Source organism: Rhodnius prolixus, unplaced genomic scaffold (assembly GCF_049639745.1).
Source record: "Rhodnius prolixus isolate KJV_2025 unplaced genomic scaffold, Rpr scaffold_2, whole genome shotgun sequence".
NCBI lineage: Eukaryota > Metazoa > Arthropoda > Insecta > Hemiptera > Reduviidae > Rhodnius > Rhodnius prolixus.
In genome coordinates, this window is record NW_027411592.1 from 4,415,440 (window position 1) to 4,435,273 (window position 19,834).

General features: G+C 31.4%; 2 protein-coding genes and 1 long non-coding RNA gene across 3 annotated transcripts; 1 reads left to right on the forward strand and 2 right to left on the reverse strand.

Moving 5' to 3' along the window:
- Positions 1-667: 667 nt before the first annotated feature.
- LOC141450313 (protein takeout-like) lies at positions 668-4,998 on the reverse strand. Its single transcript, XM_074120620.1, has 6 exons — positions 4,859-4,998; positions 4,572-4,661; positions 4,332-4,482; positions 1,851-1,984; positions 1,116-1,265; positions 668-1,026 (listed from the first exon to the last, which is right to left on the reverse strand). Exons 1-6 carry the CDS (start codon positions 4,938-4,940, stop codon positions 875-877), a joined length of 759 nt encoding a protein of 252 aa, XP_073976721.1. The 5' UTR covers positions 4,941-4,998; the 3' UTR covers positions 668-874.
- A 3,788-nt stretch (positions 4,999-8,786) lies between these two features.
- LOC141450320 (uncharacterized) lies at positions 8,787-11,999 on the forward strand. Its single transcript, XR_012456063.1, has 3 exons — positions 8,787-9,120; positions 10,417-10,594; positions 11,212-11,999. It is a non-coding gene; the product is annotated as an uncharacterized lncRNA (long non-coding RNA).
- Positions 12,000-14,391: 2,392 nt separating this feature from the next.
- LOC141450311 (uncharacterized) lies at positions 14,392-19,701 on the reverse strand. Its single transcript, XM_074120617.1, has 5 exons — positions 19,316-19,701; positions 18,042-18,260; positions 17,367-17,609; positions 17,061-17,204; positions 14,392-16,253 (listed from the first exon to the last, which is right to left on the reverse strand). The coding sequence occupies exons 1-5, from the start codon at positions 19,505-19,507 to the stop codon at positions 15,975-15,977; spliced, it is 1,077 nt and encodes a 358-aa protein (XP_073976718.1). The 5' UTR covers positions 19,508-19,701; the 3' UTR covers positions 14,392-15,974.
- Positions 19,702-19,834: the final 133 nt, after the last annotated feature.

Below are 19,834 nucleotides of genomic sequence, written 5' to 3' on the forward strand. Positions count from 1 at the left end.
CAGTGCAATGTTCTTTCGTTACAAACACACTGTCCATTACCGGACATTGTTGTATAGCAGTTCCTAGGGAGAGAGGCAGCTTCATTAGAACCTCCTATCAATCTCTTATCTCTTCCTTGTTTGTGATCTATTTATTTAAACACGACAGCTGAAAGGCCAACAAAGAGTTGTATGCATTTCATTTACATAAAAGAACTGTAACTAACAGCTCTTAAGTCAAAAGTTTCTATTTTTTTAGTTTTTTTATAAGAAAAATTAATCGATCTCCTTTCTTGCTTAAAAAAGTCGAACTTTTCAGGAATAGAATTATTTAAGGGTCTGCTTAAGCCGTTGTACATTGATAGTTCCTTCTTTAGATTGAAAATTTACAGCGTGGGGTTTTGAATAATTCCTATCTTTTAATAAAGTAAAGTAATCGCCTATTTTTTCAGGCGGGGCCGAACGTCCAACTCCCAATTAGGTTAGGTGTCGTGGACGTGGGCGGAAGCTCAAACTTTACTATAAATAATTTTTTCTAACAAATAAAAAGTAGTCATACGCGGGATTTGAACTGGGAATCTCCCACTTTCAAAGCCACGCTCTTGACCACTTAGACCGACATCCGCCCTTCCTTTCTTTTCATAATAGGAGATATTGTTTCGTAAATGGGAAATAAATAAAAGACATATTTAATAAATTATTATCGCTACGCTTTTATAATAAATAAAGAGGTAATGAAAGACAATGTTCATTCAATAATTTAACAAGAAAACTAACTTTTCCACAGCCTTCCTTTTTTTTCTAAAATGAAAAATAAATATCTGCACTCTTAAATTTTTAAGCAGAATGCCTGAACAAATTATCTAAATAAATAAAACCAAAAAAATAAGATCAGCTATTTTGTGAAAATATTTTCATAAGGTACCGTCTTGACTATATTACTTAAAACTTGGGTTAAAATTGCTCCTATAGATTGTACGACACTTGGAGCAAGTTGCTGGTTAAATTCTTCCCAATTTTCGTTGATCAATTTATTAGTACTCGCTCCTAACGAAAAAAAAAGAAGTAATGACAAATTGTTTTCTCTACATAAAAAACAAAAAAAAAAACAAGAGAATTGATTAGTTTAGACTTACCTAAAGCTTTGTCTCCGTTGAAGAGGTTTTCAAAATTGATTCTTAGTCTTGTAGTTGTATGTTTAAGATCAGATTTTGTTACTTGCAAATAATCTTCATTATTTCTTTTTACTAGTTTATAATCAAATTTATAAGTAAGCATGGGACTTTCTGCAATTATCATAAAAATGGTAATTTCAATACTGTGAATGATTTTTGTTTAAATATTTACAGGTTTTCGCCATTACAGAATGGGGCTATTATCAAGATTAACCGTTAAAATTGATTTGATTAACTCGCCTTAATGACAAATTATTCATCTTAGATCGAAATGCAATTGTGTCAAAAACGGAACAGTTCTTGTATGAGGTTTTGCCTCTTAGCTTTGCCTTCGAAAGAGACTAATTGGGGAAAGGTGTAGATCAAATCTTTTTCTTAGACTGCTCACACCCAATCGCGTTCTTTGGATATTGAGGTTATTATAGGTAAAGACACTTTTCCGTCAGTGAGCTGCTCAAACTAACAAATCCATTCGTTTTTTTTTTTAAAAAAAATCACTTTCAGATCCTGCAGATTTCCAGGAGCTCAAGCTTCTTTTCCTATTCTTCCCTTTTTTCAACTGAAAACTACAAACACCATGCGAAAATCCTAAGCTGTGATAGGGTATCGAACCCAGTATGGCATTTGACCCAGTCTAAATCCATTTATACCGTTCAGTTATCAGCTGAATACACTATTATTACATTAATTCCTTACCTAACATTACAGTAGCGGGTCCTGATCCAGTTATTGGTAAGACAAGAAACCTTCCAGCTACTTTATATTTGCTCAGTAATGTCAATCTTGGTACAGCGATTTTCCATACAACATGCTTTCGGTTCACATCAAATCTAAACAAAAGAATCGATGGTGAAAATGGATTTCTGTTCTTAAATTAATAGATGTTACATTTTAGTATGTTTATATAGCAATAAAATCGGGATTAATCAACTTTAAATTATCATTAAATGTGGATATTTAATACATTGCCCAATCTGAGGTAACTAGAAGAATTAATTTAGCAATATACAGTTCAATAATAATTTAAATCTTTTTTGAATAAATTCCACGAAGTAAAGACTGTAAATGCATAAAATTCATTATTAAATCCTGAAATCCTGTAAATTTCAAGTAGAAACGCAGCAGTAAAAAAATAATAATAATGTTTTCACCGTGGGATTCATTGGAAAAAAAATGTTTGTATATATTCAAGGCATAACTGAGTTCTAAAATCAAATGAAATCCCGCAGTGTAGTCTAAGCAAGTAAGTTTATTTGAGGTCACAAGTTTGCAATACAAATTGATAAAGAGTATTTCTTTTCATATTGCAATATATCCAATCGATCCTCAGTTCGTTATAAGAGAAAAATTTAAATAAAATCAGTTAAACTTAATTTAATTCACCAATATTTTTTAGTTAAAACTGCTAAACCAAATATGCTTTACTAAATGTAATTTCCAGTTTACTGTGCTATTTGCGAAATGGGGAAATTGGTGCTACAAACTATGTTCATATACGTTTTCTTATTGTCAAGTGGTTGCATAAAAGTACGTAGTTCAGCACAGGAATTAACACTCTCATCTGCTATTGGTTTCGCTTCGTGGTTATAAAGAGCACAACCAGAAGTAACTGAGCTTGTTGGAGTGTGATGTAACGTAGACTGCAAGATAGCCATGGTTGAGACTTAAATACCAAATAGAGGCATATCTGGTGGGGAGACAAACCTAATAATTATATAAACATAATCTCAGGAAAAACGTAAATATTTCTTCTTTTTTTTGCCACAATCCACATTTTCTTTATCTTGATATTTTTCCATGTGAGTTACTAGGCATATTATTTAGCTATTTAGCTAAAAACAGCACTTAATTAAGCAAAAATATTTGAAAATAGTTAGTCCGCAGTGCTCAAAGTAACAAATACAATAGTAATATATTTAACATAAAGGCTCTCTCCCTACCACCAAAAAAATAAAAAATTAAGAAAAATATATTTGTTTAGCATAATCTTTTAATTTATTTATTTAGGAGGTGTTTTTTCATTTCCTACAGACTAAGCAGGGATTGTTATAATGTGACTCAGTCAAGTTTTCTGGTAAACATTCTGTTTTTCCGGTTTTTCTGGTTAACCGTTTTTGTTAAAGCTTAGAATATCAACAATACATGTCATATTATTAAAGTAGGTGATACAATTTTTATCGAGTTACAAAATAAAATTCGAAGCCTGCTATCAATGGAAATTGGTTCCAACATAAATCATAGATCATGCATGTTAGGATGTGAACTTGATAGAAAAATACCGAAGCCATTGTTTGACTGAATTTAGTAATCACTAAAATAATAACATTAAAAAAAAAATAACCAACTTCTAGCTTAATGGATTTCGATCCAAATTTGTATAACAGTTTAAATAGAATAAATCAAGTTTAACCAGGAAAAATCAAGTTTGACCTTCCGCTGTTTTTGTGTTTATCTAGGCCACTCAATGATACGCTATATCCCAAGACCATTTCTTTAAAAAAAACTCGTTTTTTTTTTTTTGAATGTTTAGTGGATTTGAATACAGATATTTCCGGCAAATATTCAATTTCTGAAATTCTGTCAAGAAAGAGTGCAAATCTGTTTTGCATGAATGTCGGTCCTGATTTTTTACTTTCCCAACAAATTCTAAGGTTCATAAAAGTTTATTTATACAAATTGCGGCGAGAGAAAATAGTCTTGAGACTATTTTTACAGATTCACCATTCTCTATTAAGACACTTAAGAACAAGTGCGATTATTTTAGTGTTTTTGCTCATTACCTGCATCATACATTGCGATCCATGACTTTGTTTTTTGAAATACTTTTCCTGGGAAATTCGGTTAGGGACTCTTTTACAGGACTGCTTGTTTTTGTCTATCTCTGATAGGTTTCAGACTTACATTTGCAATCAGAGTTTGATTAATCAGTCTGGGTTTGAGAATTATACTTCTGATATTTCCATTTCATACTAGACTTTTTTCGAGTATGTATCTGATGATGGATAAAAGTACGAATCAGGTCAGAAATACAAAAAAAAAAAAACTCCGTGCACCAACAGAAAAATCAGCGATTTAAGCTCTGAGTATTATGAAATAGTCTAGAGAACGTCAAAGTGCGAGCTGTTTGTGTGTTTCCACCAAATCTTTAATTTTTAATGTAGTAAATTGTTTTAATACCTGGATGCTACTAGTTTAGATTCTTTAAGTCCATAAATTTCCAAATCGTTCAGCGTAATGTTCAGAGCAATACTCTTGGCACTACTTTCAGAAATTGATACAGATGGCACCTTTAGTGGATCCAGAACTGGGATTTTCCATTTTGCATCACCTAATGAGAGGAGTTTCAGAATGAAATAAACATAATCAACATGATAAGGTTTATTGTATTTCTGTAGAAGATGTGTTCGAGATTCTCACCTTTAGCAAGTGTAGGAATGGCTAAGTTACCATTTTTCATCATACAGTTATCAAAATTTTTGTCCAATTTACATGATTTTAAGAATACCGCTAAAGAGAATTTTATTAAATTAATAAAATATTTATTTATTAATTGCTGTCATTAATTAATGGTTGAGCATTCAATAAAAGGTGTTTCACCTTTTAAATGAAATCACAGAAAATTTGAATTACAAAACCATTTGCCAACATTACAACTATCATTTATCTAGCATTAATTTTTTCTATTATTATATTCAATTACTTACGAAGTTTGTTCATAGATCTAGCTGGTGCTGTCCAACATACAACACCTATAAATAACACTAAAAATAAAACTTTACTTTCCATGTTTGTGGTAACTGAATGAATAATCCAGCATGTGCTTATATCTCAGCTATATATGGCCGTAAGTTGACCTTGTATTCAACCCCAACCATCTCCACCGGAATTATACTTACACTCTACAGTTTTCTGTGCCGCACTAAATCCCAAAAACTTGATAAATTTATAAAATAAAGGATAGAAAGGAAACGGGTCAAAGCTGGGGTAGAAAAAAAAATTGCTTCCTTTTGTTTTAACGATTGTTATAGTAAAACTATATGTAGGGTGCAGCTACAACTTAACTCTTTTGTAACAATATTGCAGTTCGCATAAAAAATCTAATATAAAACAGTCTCTCGAATTCCTATTTCTAGAATAATTGCAATTACTAACAAAAGATGGAATGGACTAGCTGAGTGGTTAGCGAATACTGATTCCAACGAGGAGATTCTTAAGCTCACCGTCCGATGATTACAAAGAAAACTGCCCGGAGACCGGCAGCGCACTGGAATAAGCTCCGGGCGCCAATAACCTGTGATGTTGACGCGCCTTTAATTAATAATAGCTGAAACCTATACTAAAAAAATCAAATTTTCAGTTTACATTGGCTTACTTGGCAAAAAAAGTATTTAGAAAATCTTAGCTTAAAAAAAACAAAAATGGTTCACTATCGTCCAGTTGTACATACAGAATTCCATTTTTTATTTTTGTAATTATTTCTGTTTATGTTCCTTTCGAAACTTCATATGTATAAAAAACATGAAATTTTTCCTTCGATTTTCATCAAAATCATCAATCTTCTACACTTTCACTGGCACAATAGAATCAAGAAGATGGAGATTGGAACAAATGGTCTGCAGTCTCTGCAAACTATTAGCTATTGTATACTATTGTAACTATTGTACTATACTTCCCAGCCATGGATATCCAACGCTAATCGTTTGGAGTTCAGTACTCTAGCTTATTCGAAATACCACAAGGAATAGCAGAATATTCCAACCAGGAAGACACCGTCTTATCAAGTGAAAGTAAATCGCTGATCCACAGAACTTTCATCCATTCTAGAATCATTATCATCTGTATAATCTGTGATATCTCGTTTTTTAAATATTACACCAGTAAAACAAAAAGTTAAACAAGTACTCCCTAAAAGGGGCAACCCTCCTGTGTAAAAATTACCCAAAATTTAATTTTTCACCAATTTTTCAGATGAAAAACTCAATCGGAGGCTTTTAATAAACATCTCACAAAAAAATTGATGAATGACGAACATTAGAAGCTCAATAAATTTGAATTCTTAGGAACCAAGAGATGTGCACCTGAGTTGGTAGCGTGCTAGAGGTGCAGTCAATGTAAAAAAGGGCGTTAAACAAAGAAAGACATTCATTGAGAATCTTCAAAAGCAAGGCTCACAAGGATATGTACTTTCTGCTAGATGAGTTTGCAGAGCTGAGGCATTTGAGATGTGTTTGGAAAGCTAAGAACTTGCAGAGAAAAATGTTCTAAGGAGGTTATTGTCATGGGCATTGTCTCAGAAGGCAGCGTGAGATTGCTCATACGGTATTCATGTGCACCATAACTATGTGCTTCAGGTTTTAGAAAGCTTGATTGTGAATTAAGTACTTGGCAAATTCAATTTTTTCCGTGTAAATGTATTGAGAAAAAAGAAAGTAAAAATAAAAATCTAAACTCACTTTCAACCTTTATTGAAAATTTGCATTAAATGCGTAAAAAAACAACGTGTAGAAAAGGATATGAGCCCTTGCATTATTGGCCAAAGAGCGAAACTGTCAAAAATTTGGGATTTTTAAGTAACATAAACATCTCGTAACGTTCTGCAGCTTAAATAATGAACAAGTTCGACGACAAAGAATTCAGAATGTTTCTCTAAGGAATCTAGGCAAAGGAAATTCTTTGCTGACCTTCATTTAACGCATTTCATCCTAACTTCTCATAGCGTTGCACAATCATAAATACCTTGGGTGGCAATGTCGCAAACACACATAAGATCGGTTACTTTTGTCATCTTCATACACTTATGGGCGCATATTGATCGGATTTTCATCCTATTGTAAATTTAAGAAATTGCTAAGATGTTATTTTTAATCGAAAAATAAACAATGAGGATAAAGTAAAAGGAGACCATGTTTTATCAGTTTCTCCTCACTCCCCTTTCATTAACTCCCACTGTTGTCTCACTTCACTTTTAAATCTTTAATTAAAATTTATCGAATCAGCGAAAACAACTACAGTATGAGTTTATAAAATCAATGTAAAGATTTAATAAATTTAGAGATAAATTTATTTCTTTCTCTCTCTAAAAAAAAGTGCCGAAAAAAGGAGTACCTTTTTAGTAAGTACCTTTTTTTTGAGTAAAAAGGTCAGGATAGAAGTCATACCAACCTTTAATATTAACTGTGGAAAACAAATTAAAATTGTTAATAATTAAAAGTATAAGCCCCGAAGAAGACCTAGTCCCTTAAAAAAATAAATAAATAAATAAAAAACTGGAATTGGCTAAATCTTTCTTCCCATTAAGTAAAATAAGCTTATTTTAAAATTTTAAGGAGGGAAAGGAACGAATAACAACTCGTACATGAAACAAGGACTTCTTTGATTTCACCAAAACCAAAGCAGAAACGTTCACTCTTCGATTAGGGATTTCTATGCAAAAAAAACCTTACAAAAAGATGGTCGATATTAATTCCCGATTACGAAACGCGCGCACTCGCTTCTGTTAGTGGCACTTCCTATACCTTGGCAGAGATCCAAAGAATGATTACAGTACATTGTGGAAAGTCGAGTTTACATTAGCATTGGGAGGGGTATTCAACTGCTACAATTCGCTCACTTGATCTCATCTTAATCTTCACGACGCGTGAAATTACGGGGATAGTTGGAGAGATAGGTATTGTCCCAAAAAAAAAGGCGCACAGAACCCGGACTTGACATCATTCGATGTTTTGCTCAGAAAAATATTAAAATCGGAAGCCTATTCAGTAGATATTGAAAATCGAGATCAGCTGCAGCCGAGAATATTCAACGTCAGCGATGGAATCATTAACTGGTTCCTAGAGTTTGGACATTAGGAACTGAGACCTCCTGTATGTTATTTTTATCTTGATCTTTTTCTATAAAGCTTGTTAGATAGGCGTTTCAGTGACGAAACCAAAATTTCTTTCCAATGTTTAAAAAAATCATTTTCAATTCCGTTAGTTCCAGTTTTCTTCAATTTTATTTTTTAAATTCCTCTTTCAACTTCATCCAGCATAAGAATATGCTAAGCCCTTTGTTTTAATATCAGTCTTTCTTGTGTCTTCCATCTATTTCGAAACCAATTCTCCCTTGATGGCAACTTTACACATTTGGGATGTTAAAATCAATTTTTTTTAACTTTGTCAGAAAAAAGTCTGCTGATTTCTCTGCTACTTGGTAAATATTTTGAACTAAAAAAAAAATTGTCGAATTAATCTAATCTAATTTTTCCAGTCTAAAAAAAATTACAAAATAAACACCTTGTAAGAAGTCTATTTACAAAAACAAAAAACAGAAATTATGTTTAAAGTGGTAGTCAATAGAACCATATTCACCAAAACATTTTGTATTGGACAGGAATCTTTATTCACGCTAAAACCCAGTAACTTAGTACTAAAAAACGAAAACTGCGTCTGGAACTGAAAAAATAGCAAATTAATTGTTTAAAAGTAAGTATAAATGGTATTTAAATTTTGGTTTTATTCATCTTTAAACAAATCTAATTGTAAATTAATCCAATTACATTGTCTTCTGAATTAGATTGGTAAAATTAGAAAAAAACAATTGTTGTCAAGCTACTTGTCCATCTTACATTTTTTTAGCCTTGAAATCATCTGTTTGATTTTTACAATTTCAAGTATAAATCGTTAAACTTGAATTCTTATTAAAAAACTAATCAGATGGATATTTCCGTGGTAACATAATTTTCTTGTCAGAAAAAATAATATAAACTTAATTACCTGGGAATATTTTATGATATGTATACCTAGGCTAACAGCTCCTACGAAGCGAGTATTTATATTTACTCAGTATGCAACGGTCCTTCAAGAGGCCTGCTTGCTGGACTGCAGAAGTGATGGACTTTTCTGTCTGATTATTTGTGCGACCAAGCTTTGTTACCTGCAGTATCCAGCATTGGTATGCCTTAAATGTCTTAGGTCCTCTGAGGATTGTAAGTGAACCATCCTGTCCATCAAGTGAAACGGTTCATTTGGTTAATAAAAGTTTACGGAAGTTAAGTTTACTCCACAAATCCAGGAGAAACTAGAATCAACTCCATTAGGGTGCAGTGAAATCTAAAACTCACTTTTTTATTTACTCATACTTCATTTGCATAGAATTTTATTCCTACAGTTTAGAGTTTCTCGAAAATGGTGCCATTGATCTTCTTTCCACTTTAGAGAATGTAGGGAAGACCTAGCAAAATAAGGTTATTCCACCTCCTTGTAGGTGTTCTAGAGTAAAAATTTCTTTTTACCTAAGGTCCAGGATTTTTTCCACTAGTTTATTTTGGATATAATCTCCTATACTCTCTTGACGCAAACTACTATTGCGATAAAATTAAACACTCAATGAGAGGCCGACATTACTTAGGACATACTCGAAGGGCAGGGTATTTACTTTCTGTCGTGGCAGACTCCACATCCCTTCCTGGGGTGCCAGAATCCGCATAGCTTCAACTCAGAAGTCTATCCGTATAAAAAAACGTGGAGGAAGTGTTCACTCTACAGCGGATAAGCTAACTTTTTGTAACATTAGTTTTAAGAGCATAAGGAACGACCTTATCTTTACCAGGAAGGACAATTCAATAGATTTACAATGTATTAATTACTAAAGGAAAAAATTAATAACCGTACTTCTTCTTTTTGACTAAATGGTTTTTTTTGGACTACTCTAGGGAATTATTTATTTATTTCAGTATCCGTTTTTCTTTCTCTAATTAACTAAATTAGCCTGCAAAATTACTCAAAAATAACCAGAAACTATTAATTATAGTTTTTTTTTATAGTTACTAGATATCTATTTCTCTCTCTCCATATATATATATATATATGTAATGTTGTTAATATGTATTAATTTAATTACATACCTTAAAATCTTTTAAACTTTACACATTTTTACTAACTTTTGATAAGACGCTTCAATTGCTGCCCAATCATCAAAAAAACACTGAAATTGATTATGTTACTTAACGCAAAAAACTTTCTAAAACTTTTTCCGTTTAATCACTCAGAAGTGACAATAATAATTTTTAAGTTTAGTGCAGGCCAAGGACTAACTAGACTATTAATGAATGAAAAATATTTTAATACCGTATAATTTAAAGTTATGGTTCGCCCGAAACTATTTCACTTTCATAAACGAAAAAAAACAAACACTATTCCCAGATTTTTAGAATGAAGTCAATGTCAGGATTTGGTTCAATTAAAATTTTTATAATTAGGATACATGTTTTTTTTTTTTGTAGATTTTTATTCGTTTTAAAGCTGATCTGAGATAACTTGAGTCATCAAGGATAGGAGGCAACCGGTTAGAAAGGCAAGACAAGAAACCTTTAGTTATTGACTCAGTTAACGAGATGTCAGTATAAAGCTGTTTTAGTACAGTTTTTATTTAGGATTGGATGTGTAACTAACATATAGGAAGTAAGAAATATTGGATTTATCCATTTAATTCGATACGGGATGAACTAAATACAATATAAAATATCTAACTTCTGGTAGGAAGTGTTGGACACTTACATTAGATTAGTAAAAGAGAAGTAGGTAAATGCAAATGAAGTAATAAAATATTAGCATATACTCAAGATTCTCTTGTTCGGAACATATTTATTTCTAACCATCATTTTGCAGGTAGTAAATCCGTAGATTTCACTAATCTGAATAGTACAAAAAGAAGTTTAGAGAAATCCACTCCTGCAGCCTGGATTTAAAACCACTTACCTAGAAAAAAGTTTTGCAATTAAAAGTCGAGATCTCTTTGAATGTGTGATTAAACATGAAATGTTGAGAAACCTCAGATACCCTTTTCGAAATAATCTCAGAAAAGTGAGGCAAACTTTCTTAGTACCTAGCTTTTACCCTCCTCAAGCAGACAATCTCATAGAAAGTATGAATAACCAGGAGGCTAATTCAATGAGCATCTTTCGGCTTAATTCGTGGACATTCGGACTTTACATTTGATCGCATAATTTTAAAAGATGTAAGCTGTAAAAGTTGCAATAATGTGCTAACAAATACTAAAAAGAACAATTTTTTTCTAGGTATGGAGAGTATTGCGATGATGTAAATTTTCAATTTCGAGTTTTTACGAAAATTCTTATGAGGTCCTCTGAGTCGAAAAAGATGGTGATGGTGAAATCCGAACAAAATATTCCAAAAACTAAAAATCACAGGAATTTTAAAGCTTATTTTTAGATGGGGTCACACCAGGTGACCAGACTATGACTTAGAAATTAAAATACCTTAAGCGAGTACTACTAAGTGAATTTTTCCCTTTTTTTTAGTTAATATAATAAATAAATAATAAACATAATGTCGATAATGACATTATGACTAAATAAATATAAATGAAACGAATTAATTTGATGGTCTAAAACAGGGGTCGGCGACCTATTTTAAGTAGAGAGCCATTTCTTCTTAAATAATTTTAATAAATCTTACCAAGAGCCGCAAGGATGATAGTGTAAAGAACTCTGTAGATCATTTGTATTCACAATTTATTATTTTATGATATTCAGTAACATTTAAATGTTTTAAAACTGTCCGGTAGGACACTGGTAAAAGGGTTGATGGTCAAAAACTGCACGAAAAAGTGTAACGTTGAAAAACACCCACTTTGACAATTTTATATATTTATTTTCACATATTGCAAAGTAAATAAACAAATAAATAATAACTAAACGTGTGTTTGAATGAAAATGGCGGCAGTCCTATATTACGTACTGTATTTTAATATACAATAATTCTATTCAATTTCAAACCTATCACATTTAAAATTCTTTTTAAAAAAATATCTTTAATTTAATAAATGAAATTTTCATTTGTTCCAATAAAATTGAAATATATAATTTATAATTTGGAAAGGCTGAAGAGCCACACAATTTGGATAAAAGAGCCGCATGCGGCTCGCGAGCTGCGGGTTGCCGACCTCTGGTCCTAAAACTTTCATATAAAAATGAAAGTTTCATTTAAATTTTTCTTCAGTGATGTTAAAAATTAATGTAGTAGATATACTAAATTAATACCTTTAATTTACTATTCAAAGTTCAAAGAATAACTAAAATATAGCTATCACATATATCTGCGATTTCCGATTTTAAGTAAATTGACACACACATGGCCCGCTTCAACCCACTTAAACAGACTATTTTGCAAAATTCACTTTTACTTATTAAGGAGACTTGAAACAAGTATTTTCAGAGAAAACGTAAACTCTGCATAATTGCAGTAGTTCCTCTAATGAGGGTAAGAGAAAGTTAAGCAAAAAATTAAGGAGTTATGGAAACATTAGAAATTTGGAAGTAAAGCAATCAGGTTAGACTACCTTCGGCCTAGACCTAGACTCTGAGAGAATGCCGTGTAATTACGCATACATTTAAAATCAATGTCAGACTTGAATCTTTGCAAGCATTGCATTTTGTTTGTAGAAACATTTACTACGTATTTTTTGTTTGCAGTCTATTAAATCATTGACCTTAAATAATTTAACATTTCTCTTTAAAGAAAATTGACTAATTGTTGCTTATAGTAGATCGCATTTACTAGAATACAGTTCTTTTAAAAACTAATTTTGGTGTTTAGTGTGCCAGAAAAGTTATTTCTACAATGGTTATAGATAGATAGCATTTTCAGAAATTCATTGTAAAAAAATATATTTACAATTTTCAAAAATAAGGAAAAAAGAAATGGTCACGAAACGAAAAAATTTCTTAAACGATGGCAATCAAAATCTGTTTTTTTTTTTTTGTAGTTAGTGTATATGTTGGCGACCTCTGATGGGAAATGTGAGCCCTCATATCAATCTACTAACATAAATAATTGACTTCCTTTTCTGACGGACCTTTTCACCTGACCACTTGCCTATATGTAGGTGAAACAAAAAAAAAATTAACTGAAGGACTCCCGGAAGCTTGGTATCGATCAGGAAACTGTTTTCTGCTTCATTATTTGTGATACAATTAAATTTCACCTCTTTTTCTCTCTCTCTCTCTCCTTCGTATGCTTCCTTACACATTTGGTAATAACATGAATGATTTTCATTCAAAACTTCGCGAGCATTCTGTTTAACTTTAAAAGCTCACCGCTTGTAAATTTTTGCCTCACTTTCTCTTTTCATATTACAAACCACTGGATTCTATATGTTTTATAAATGATTTTATCATTATATTTTAGATATTCTAGACTAAGTAGTACATTTTGGGCATTTTTAGTTCTTATGTTTTGTTTTGAACATTTTTTTTTTAAATAAATAAATAATTAATTAAGATTTTGCCTATTAATATCTGGCGACAAAGAGTAATGAAATAATATTTCTGTTTACTTTTATAAAATAACCACAGCTTAAAAAATATCCTGAAGTAAACTTGCTGGCAACAATATCAGATATAAATTAGTGTACTCGTATGCTGTATGTTAATAGTGATTCATTGTCCTTAGTAGCAAATTCTTAGTACGAGGAATTTAAAATTCATTTAGACCGCAATTTCTATGGAATCTACCTTTGTGATGTTAAATATGAAAAAAATGAGCCTATAGGTTGAACCATATTGAGCTGGCTTTAATAAGGGGCTTGTTCTACTGCCCATTTTTACAGTTTAGTTCGTTAAACCGTGGTCTCATGATTTCCCGTTTTCTCAAAAATTAGATTTTTGTTTTGTTTTAAGTGGTCTTAATGAGAAGACTAAGTACGCCCCCAAATCAGATGTTGAAGTGTTTTTTTATTTTTTTTAAAACCAGCTTAAATTGAAGTGGTATTATTGAATTCAGACAATTATTGTTATATTTAATTATTGCATTTTGGGTCTGCTGGAAGAGAAATTTTAGAATTTCCAATGGGCTCGAACCAGGATACCATTCTTTCACGGCTGGTCTTATTTTATTTATTGTTGGGAATACTCAATAAACACTATCCATTTATTTCGAATCGAAGTCTCCATAGGTCCTCAATTAGCTTTCTGAGAAAATCACAGGAGGGCATTTTTCTTTATCGTCAGAAGCTCATACCTAGATAGATCTACAACTTTTATTTAAAATATTTTCCAAGAATATGCTTTGGAAATAGTGATGATTTAAGCCTTTCAGAAAGACTACCTTTTCACTACAATAAGCGGCCACAGCATCTGTGTAATAATAATTATATTATTGCTAATAATAATAATTATAATAGTCATTATAATCATAATAATAGGTATTAAATATGTTCTAAATGGCAAGAAAACCTGTTGAGAGGAAGTGCTAGTTTACTTACTAGTTTTTATGATTTTTATGCACAAAATAGCTTCAACAAAAATTAGTACATAAATTGAGGTAAGAGTTCACGTGAGTGGTTCACACCTGCACAATTTTCCTGCAATGTTACAGAAGAATAAAAATTAAAAAATAGTTTGCATATTGTCCATAATATATAAGCTGAATATTTATTATACATTTGCTATTATGTTTTTATCAATTAAAACTGTCCGGCAGGTCAGTTGTTTAAGGGTTGACCGTCAAAAACTGCACGAAAAAGCGTACTGTTGAAAAACATTTTTAATTTTACAATTTGTTTTCTTTTATTTTTGATATTAATATCATCTTTTCATCACAGAATTTCTACATAATAAACGTTAATAATGATAGTTATTAATGACAGTTAATAGTTTAGAATGGCGAGCGTTTTACTTGGATAATAGTCTGGAAATGCGCATCACCACGCAACGCATAGAGCAAGTTCGAGTCACGGTACTCGTGTCTGTTTTAGTCACATGTTTTAATATGCGTTTTGCTTCATTGACATGCATATGTATTTTTATTACAGTATTTGATACAACTTTGTTCTGTCAAATTATCCCTTAACCAGGTTATTAAGAATTCTTTCATGAGCATTTGGAACTGCAAATATACTATTGCCTCAAAATGAAACAACCTAGGTACCTTATACAAAAAACTAGCACCACTTTGCTAACATTTAGCCATTGAGGTTAATGACGAAAATATTTAGTACTTTTAAGAAAACCAATTTATTAATGTTTCGATTAAATAAACACAAAATAATAGATAAATAAAAACAATAAAGTATTTACAATGAATAGAAATTTAAATTCCAATAAACTAAGGCACTTCAGCATCTTGAAAGTATAGTTTATTATGAAAGGAGGTTTTCAAACTAAATGATATTCTGTAAATTCCAACTTCTTTTTCTGACATTCCAAATTAAAGAATAAATTGTTTTATTCTTAATGTTATATTAATTTTTAAGACGATCTAACCTTTCTACTCACTTTACAAATAGGAAGTAATCATTCTCACATCATTTTAAATTCGTTTATTAAAGAATTACTATTCATTTTACATACTTGAGCGCTTTATATCATCAAAAGAAAGTTTGTAATAAAAACACGAGTTGAATTTGAAATTCTATTCTGAAATACCTACAATTTAACTCAAAATGATATAAATGTTAATGTATGAAATTTAAAAAATGCAACCTTTTAATCAATATGAAAACAGTTTTTAAAATTATAAGCAGTAATTTAAAATCTCCGGCAGGGAACTACACTTTTTTGTCATATTCTGAAGCTTTTAAAAAGAAAGATTTCTTGACAAGTTTAATCACCTAAGAAAAAAAAAAACCTTTATAGGTGATTAATCCCATTTATAGTAAAATGCAATGCATGAAAATAAAAACTTATTTAAAAGCATTTAACTGTTTATTTTCCCAAAATCAGGCGTTTATCGATTGTATTCAGTTCCTTGATTAGTATTCTTTTACATTATTAAAAAATTCAAATCTATAAAAACAGGAAAAAAAAGAACAAAACATTTTTCATATTATAAGTGAATTATCTCTTCCCCAAGCAGCTTTACCTGCACGGGTGCGAGTGCTTAATAGTAATTTTCCAGGTGCAGACTGTATTATATCAGGAGGTGGTAGATTTGGTAAAGGAGGAGTATTTTCGATGTCTAATAATCCACGATTTACACGTTCTTCTGTTAGTCCACGCCATGGTTTTGCTACATCAGCATCTTTGTTTGCGATAAAATTAGAAGACTGCATTGGTGAACAAGGATTTGAAGAGACAGTGCCAAGTGGAGTGCGACCAGTCTGAAAATGAATAATTCAAATCACTAGTAACAGTTCAAAAGAAAGAAGAGAAAGCAAATAATCTTTATGTTAATAGATTGCTATTTATTTTTGTTTAATTTGGCCAACTTTGACCTAGGGAAAAGGTCATTTTCTGGATTTCAGCTGATTATTAACGTTACATATTAGCGTAATGTTGTGATTACATATTTAAGTTATATAGAAATTTGCTTAAATTTACGAACGCTCTTCGATATCCAGAAAAATTATTCATCAAGATATTACGGCCGACAATTGAACTAATAAGAAAGAAGAAATTGCGCGAGGTTTTGGAATACCCTGTAGACGATCAATTCGGGCATCGTACCCATTGCATCGAATTTAGGACAAACTACGAGCATAAATAGAATTTAGAATTGGATGATTTAAAAAAAAAAGGCGTCCTAAATTCGAGTCATATTTTAGTCTACAGTTCGATTAAAATCATAAAATAAATTTTAACAATACCGAGTACTAAGAAACAAACCTATTAATTTTGTGAAAGAAATCATAATGGATTTTTTTTTAATTTGCACGCTAACATCTCATAAATCGGCGCACAGATCAGATGTTCCAAACATTGCACAATACTTCATTTCACCCACTTTACAGTAATACACAACACGTTTACTTTGAAATATCGATAAAGAACACGATCAAGTTGACTATTGACGTTTCAACATTGCAATAAGTGTACTAAAATCACAAAACATTGCATCGATAGCTACATAATGCCTAAAACTGTTCGCCTTGCGATACATATATGTATTTTGATTTGTCCCATTTTACCTTGGTTTTAAAAAGATGGTTGTCCTGTCTAAGATGTGGTACTGATTTAATCACATTCGGATCTGCCACAGATGGATTCACTGGAGAAAACAGACAGCTCTCAATCTCAGAGAACTCGCGTTCCAGGCTGTTATCTGCTGTCGTCTACACATCAGAATAAAAAAAAAGAATAGTATTGTTCAGAATAATTCACAGTTGAATGATCTGTTTTAAACTCCAACGTTCACATTTACTTAAAACTAATAATAAATTAAATAATATTAAAAATTGAATTGCATATTTCGATTTAGTTAAAAATGTACTAACAGAATTTTTTTCGTCGGATAGAATTTCTTCTACTTCGTTATCAGTTCCGTCTAAGTCTTGAGATAAAAATAAAATTTCAGGTGTATCAATTTCTTCTTTTTTATCTATCTCATATGTTTCTATTTTGTTTTCATTCCCTTCTTCAAACGATTCTTGTTCCACAGAATCAAAAAGCATCCTTTCATTATTGAACAATTCTTCAGTACTATTTTCTTCATCAGAAGCCACACTTAGCACGTCGTCCTAAAGCAAAATAAGACAAAGAAAACACCTTAAATATTATGAATTAAATGTAATGAAAGTAGTAAAGATCGCACATAATTAATAAAGCTTCAACTAGTAGCATTCCTCATAAACGATTAGGGAGAGTCGAAAGTCAATGAATCATATCGAAACAATAGCACTAATGAGATCAGATTTCTTTGCTTTTCTCTTGTCATTGATCACTCGAGTTTTCTATTCTTAGGAGCTTCTTACAGCTCACTGACCGATCATGGACAGTTTTGTGAAAGTACACTTTTCGGAGACAGGCAGAGCACTGAAAAAAGTTTCTCTTTAGCCGCAGTGTTCAGGAAAAGGAACCAGTTCCATCTTATTCTCTGACGCCTTAGACTTTTACTCAACTATTACAACTAAAAACAACTTATTGTCAATTGAACAGGTTTCAAGATTTACCTGTTGAGAAACTGATAGCTGATTAATAGAAGTATCCAATGATTCAGCTCTTAGAAGCACTGGCGAAGGTTGCAGCATTTCTTGCATAGGTGAAGCTGAGGAAACTGGAGTGGATGTTCTAATTGTGTACAAACTACTGTCCAAATTTGTCTCCAGGTATGGAAGAGGACGGACCGGTGTGCTTTCAGCGTCAGGTTTGGGCGAAGCTTCACGCACCACCTGTTAAAGTACAACTTATAAAATATAATTAAACATAAAAATAGAAGGAAAAAAAATTGACGAATACCTTCTTCATATAAAATAAACTTCAAGAGAAAATCTACAAAACAGAATATCATTCCATTCATTACCATTTCTAATTGTTCTAATTTCTGAGAAGTTTCAGTTAAAAACTCCGGACACACTAATCAGCAATTTATTTAAAAAAAGCAAACTCACATCAATCTTTTTACTCTCTGGATATTAAAATTCCAAAAACCTTTTGTGAATACTTAATTAAACAAGATTGAATCGTTTCAAATCTAAATGACCTCACTATGAGTAGCTTTACAAAAGCACATCCGCGGTGCTTCGCACACATAAATTGAATTCGATAATGAACTTAAAACAAATTCTGGCACTTTTGCAAGACTTATCAATGTGTATGCCAACATAAAAATGACTCCTCGCCCGATCAGTGCTGTAAGGAGGTTTGTTGGCAAATAAAGTACTACTTAAATACTCTTTTTTGAAGTTAATTTTCAAAGACTGACTCAGATTTACACAGAAACATAAGGCTTCCACTCATTTTTGTTTCCACAATAATGCTTTTTCAAATTATATATATATTTTTTAATAATAAAGTTATTTGCAGGTAAAACGATTTGTCAGATTTACAAAAACATTTTCCTCCTAACGCATTACACATTCTGAAAAATAAATAAGTTTTACAGAAAGTGGTTTTCATAGTATTAAAACAAAAAGTAATAAATGATGGACAAATTCGATCAAACATCTTAGACGGGCAAAACCCTCAGAAGTGTGTTTCTTAGAGAAGCAAGATAACTATAAAATTAATCTGATGATATATGTTGAAGTTGACATCTATTCGAATTCGGCTGAAACAATGACTTACATTTTGAATCAACGGAAATTTTGTAGGCAACACAAAGAAGTCAATTAACTTTTTTTATTTAAATTAATTTATGATTATGTAAATACAGTTACTTCAATGAACTGTGTATAGAAGAATGTAATAATTTTTTTCAATATACTTCAGAAGTAAAAACACTTACTACAATTGGAGTACGTTTGATTCCAGCTGAGGCAGATCTTGGATCTTCAAGATATTTAAGCCTAGAAGTCCGAGGTGTTTTCTGAATAGTTCCATCAGTAGTAACTTTAATTTCTTCTTTACCCTGCAATGAATTTTCTTGAACTTTGTCATCAAGTTGAAGACGACTGATTTTACTGTAGAGAACACCCATTACAAATTGGAAAAATGTGGAACAAAAAAGAATAATAATAAAGTCCACAGAAAGTAAAAAAGTGTATTAATGCCAATCAGTTTTAAACTGCTACCCTAACGAGCGTAAAAGTAACAAGCAATTCACCGTCGTTTGACTCTAACGCGGCAAGCACCAACTGGCATCTGATCTGACAATAACGGCTGCCTTTTTTAAAAAAAAAAATATGGCGGTTCTCAAACCATGTGTCGCATAATAATTAAAGAATATAATTTCTTAATTTTTTATAAACGTCATTTAAAATAACAAGAACAAAAATGCATCGTTAAACTAAATGGCGAAAATATC

Bases quoted from the DNA above. Each gene is read 5' to 3' on its own strand.
- LOC141450311 (XM_074120617.1), bottom strand. From the start codon at position 19,507: ATGGGTGTTCTCTACAGTAAAATCAGTCGTCTTCAACTTGATGACAAA. The intron at 18,261-19,315 runs GTAAGTGTTTTT...GTACTTTAACAG, and splicing joins TCAAACGTACTCCAATTGTA to GTGGTGCGTGAAGCTTCGCC. The intron at 17,610-18,041 runs GTAAATCTTGAA...ATTTTGCTTTAG, and splicing joins AGCTATCAGTTTCTCAACAG to GACGACGTGCTAAGTGTGGC.
- LOC141450313 (XM_074120620.1), bottom strand. From the start codon at position 4,940: ATGGAAAGTAAAGTTTTATTTTTAGTGTTATTTATAGGTGTTGTATGT. The intron at 4,662-4,858 runs GTAAGTAATTGA...AATTCTCTTTAG, and splicing joins TAGATCTATGAACAAACTTC to CGGTATTCTTAAAATCATGT. The intron at 1,266-1,850 runs GTAAGGAATTAA...TGATAATTGCAG, and splicing joins ACCCGCTACTGTAATGTTAG to AAAGTCCCATGCTTACTTAT.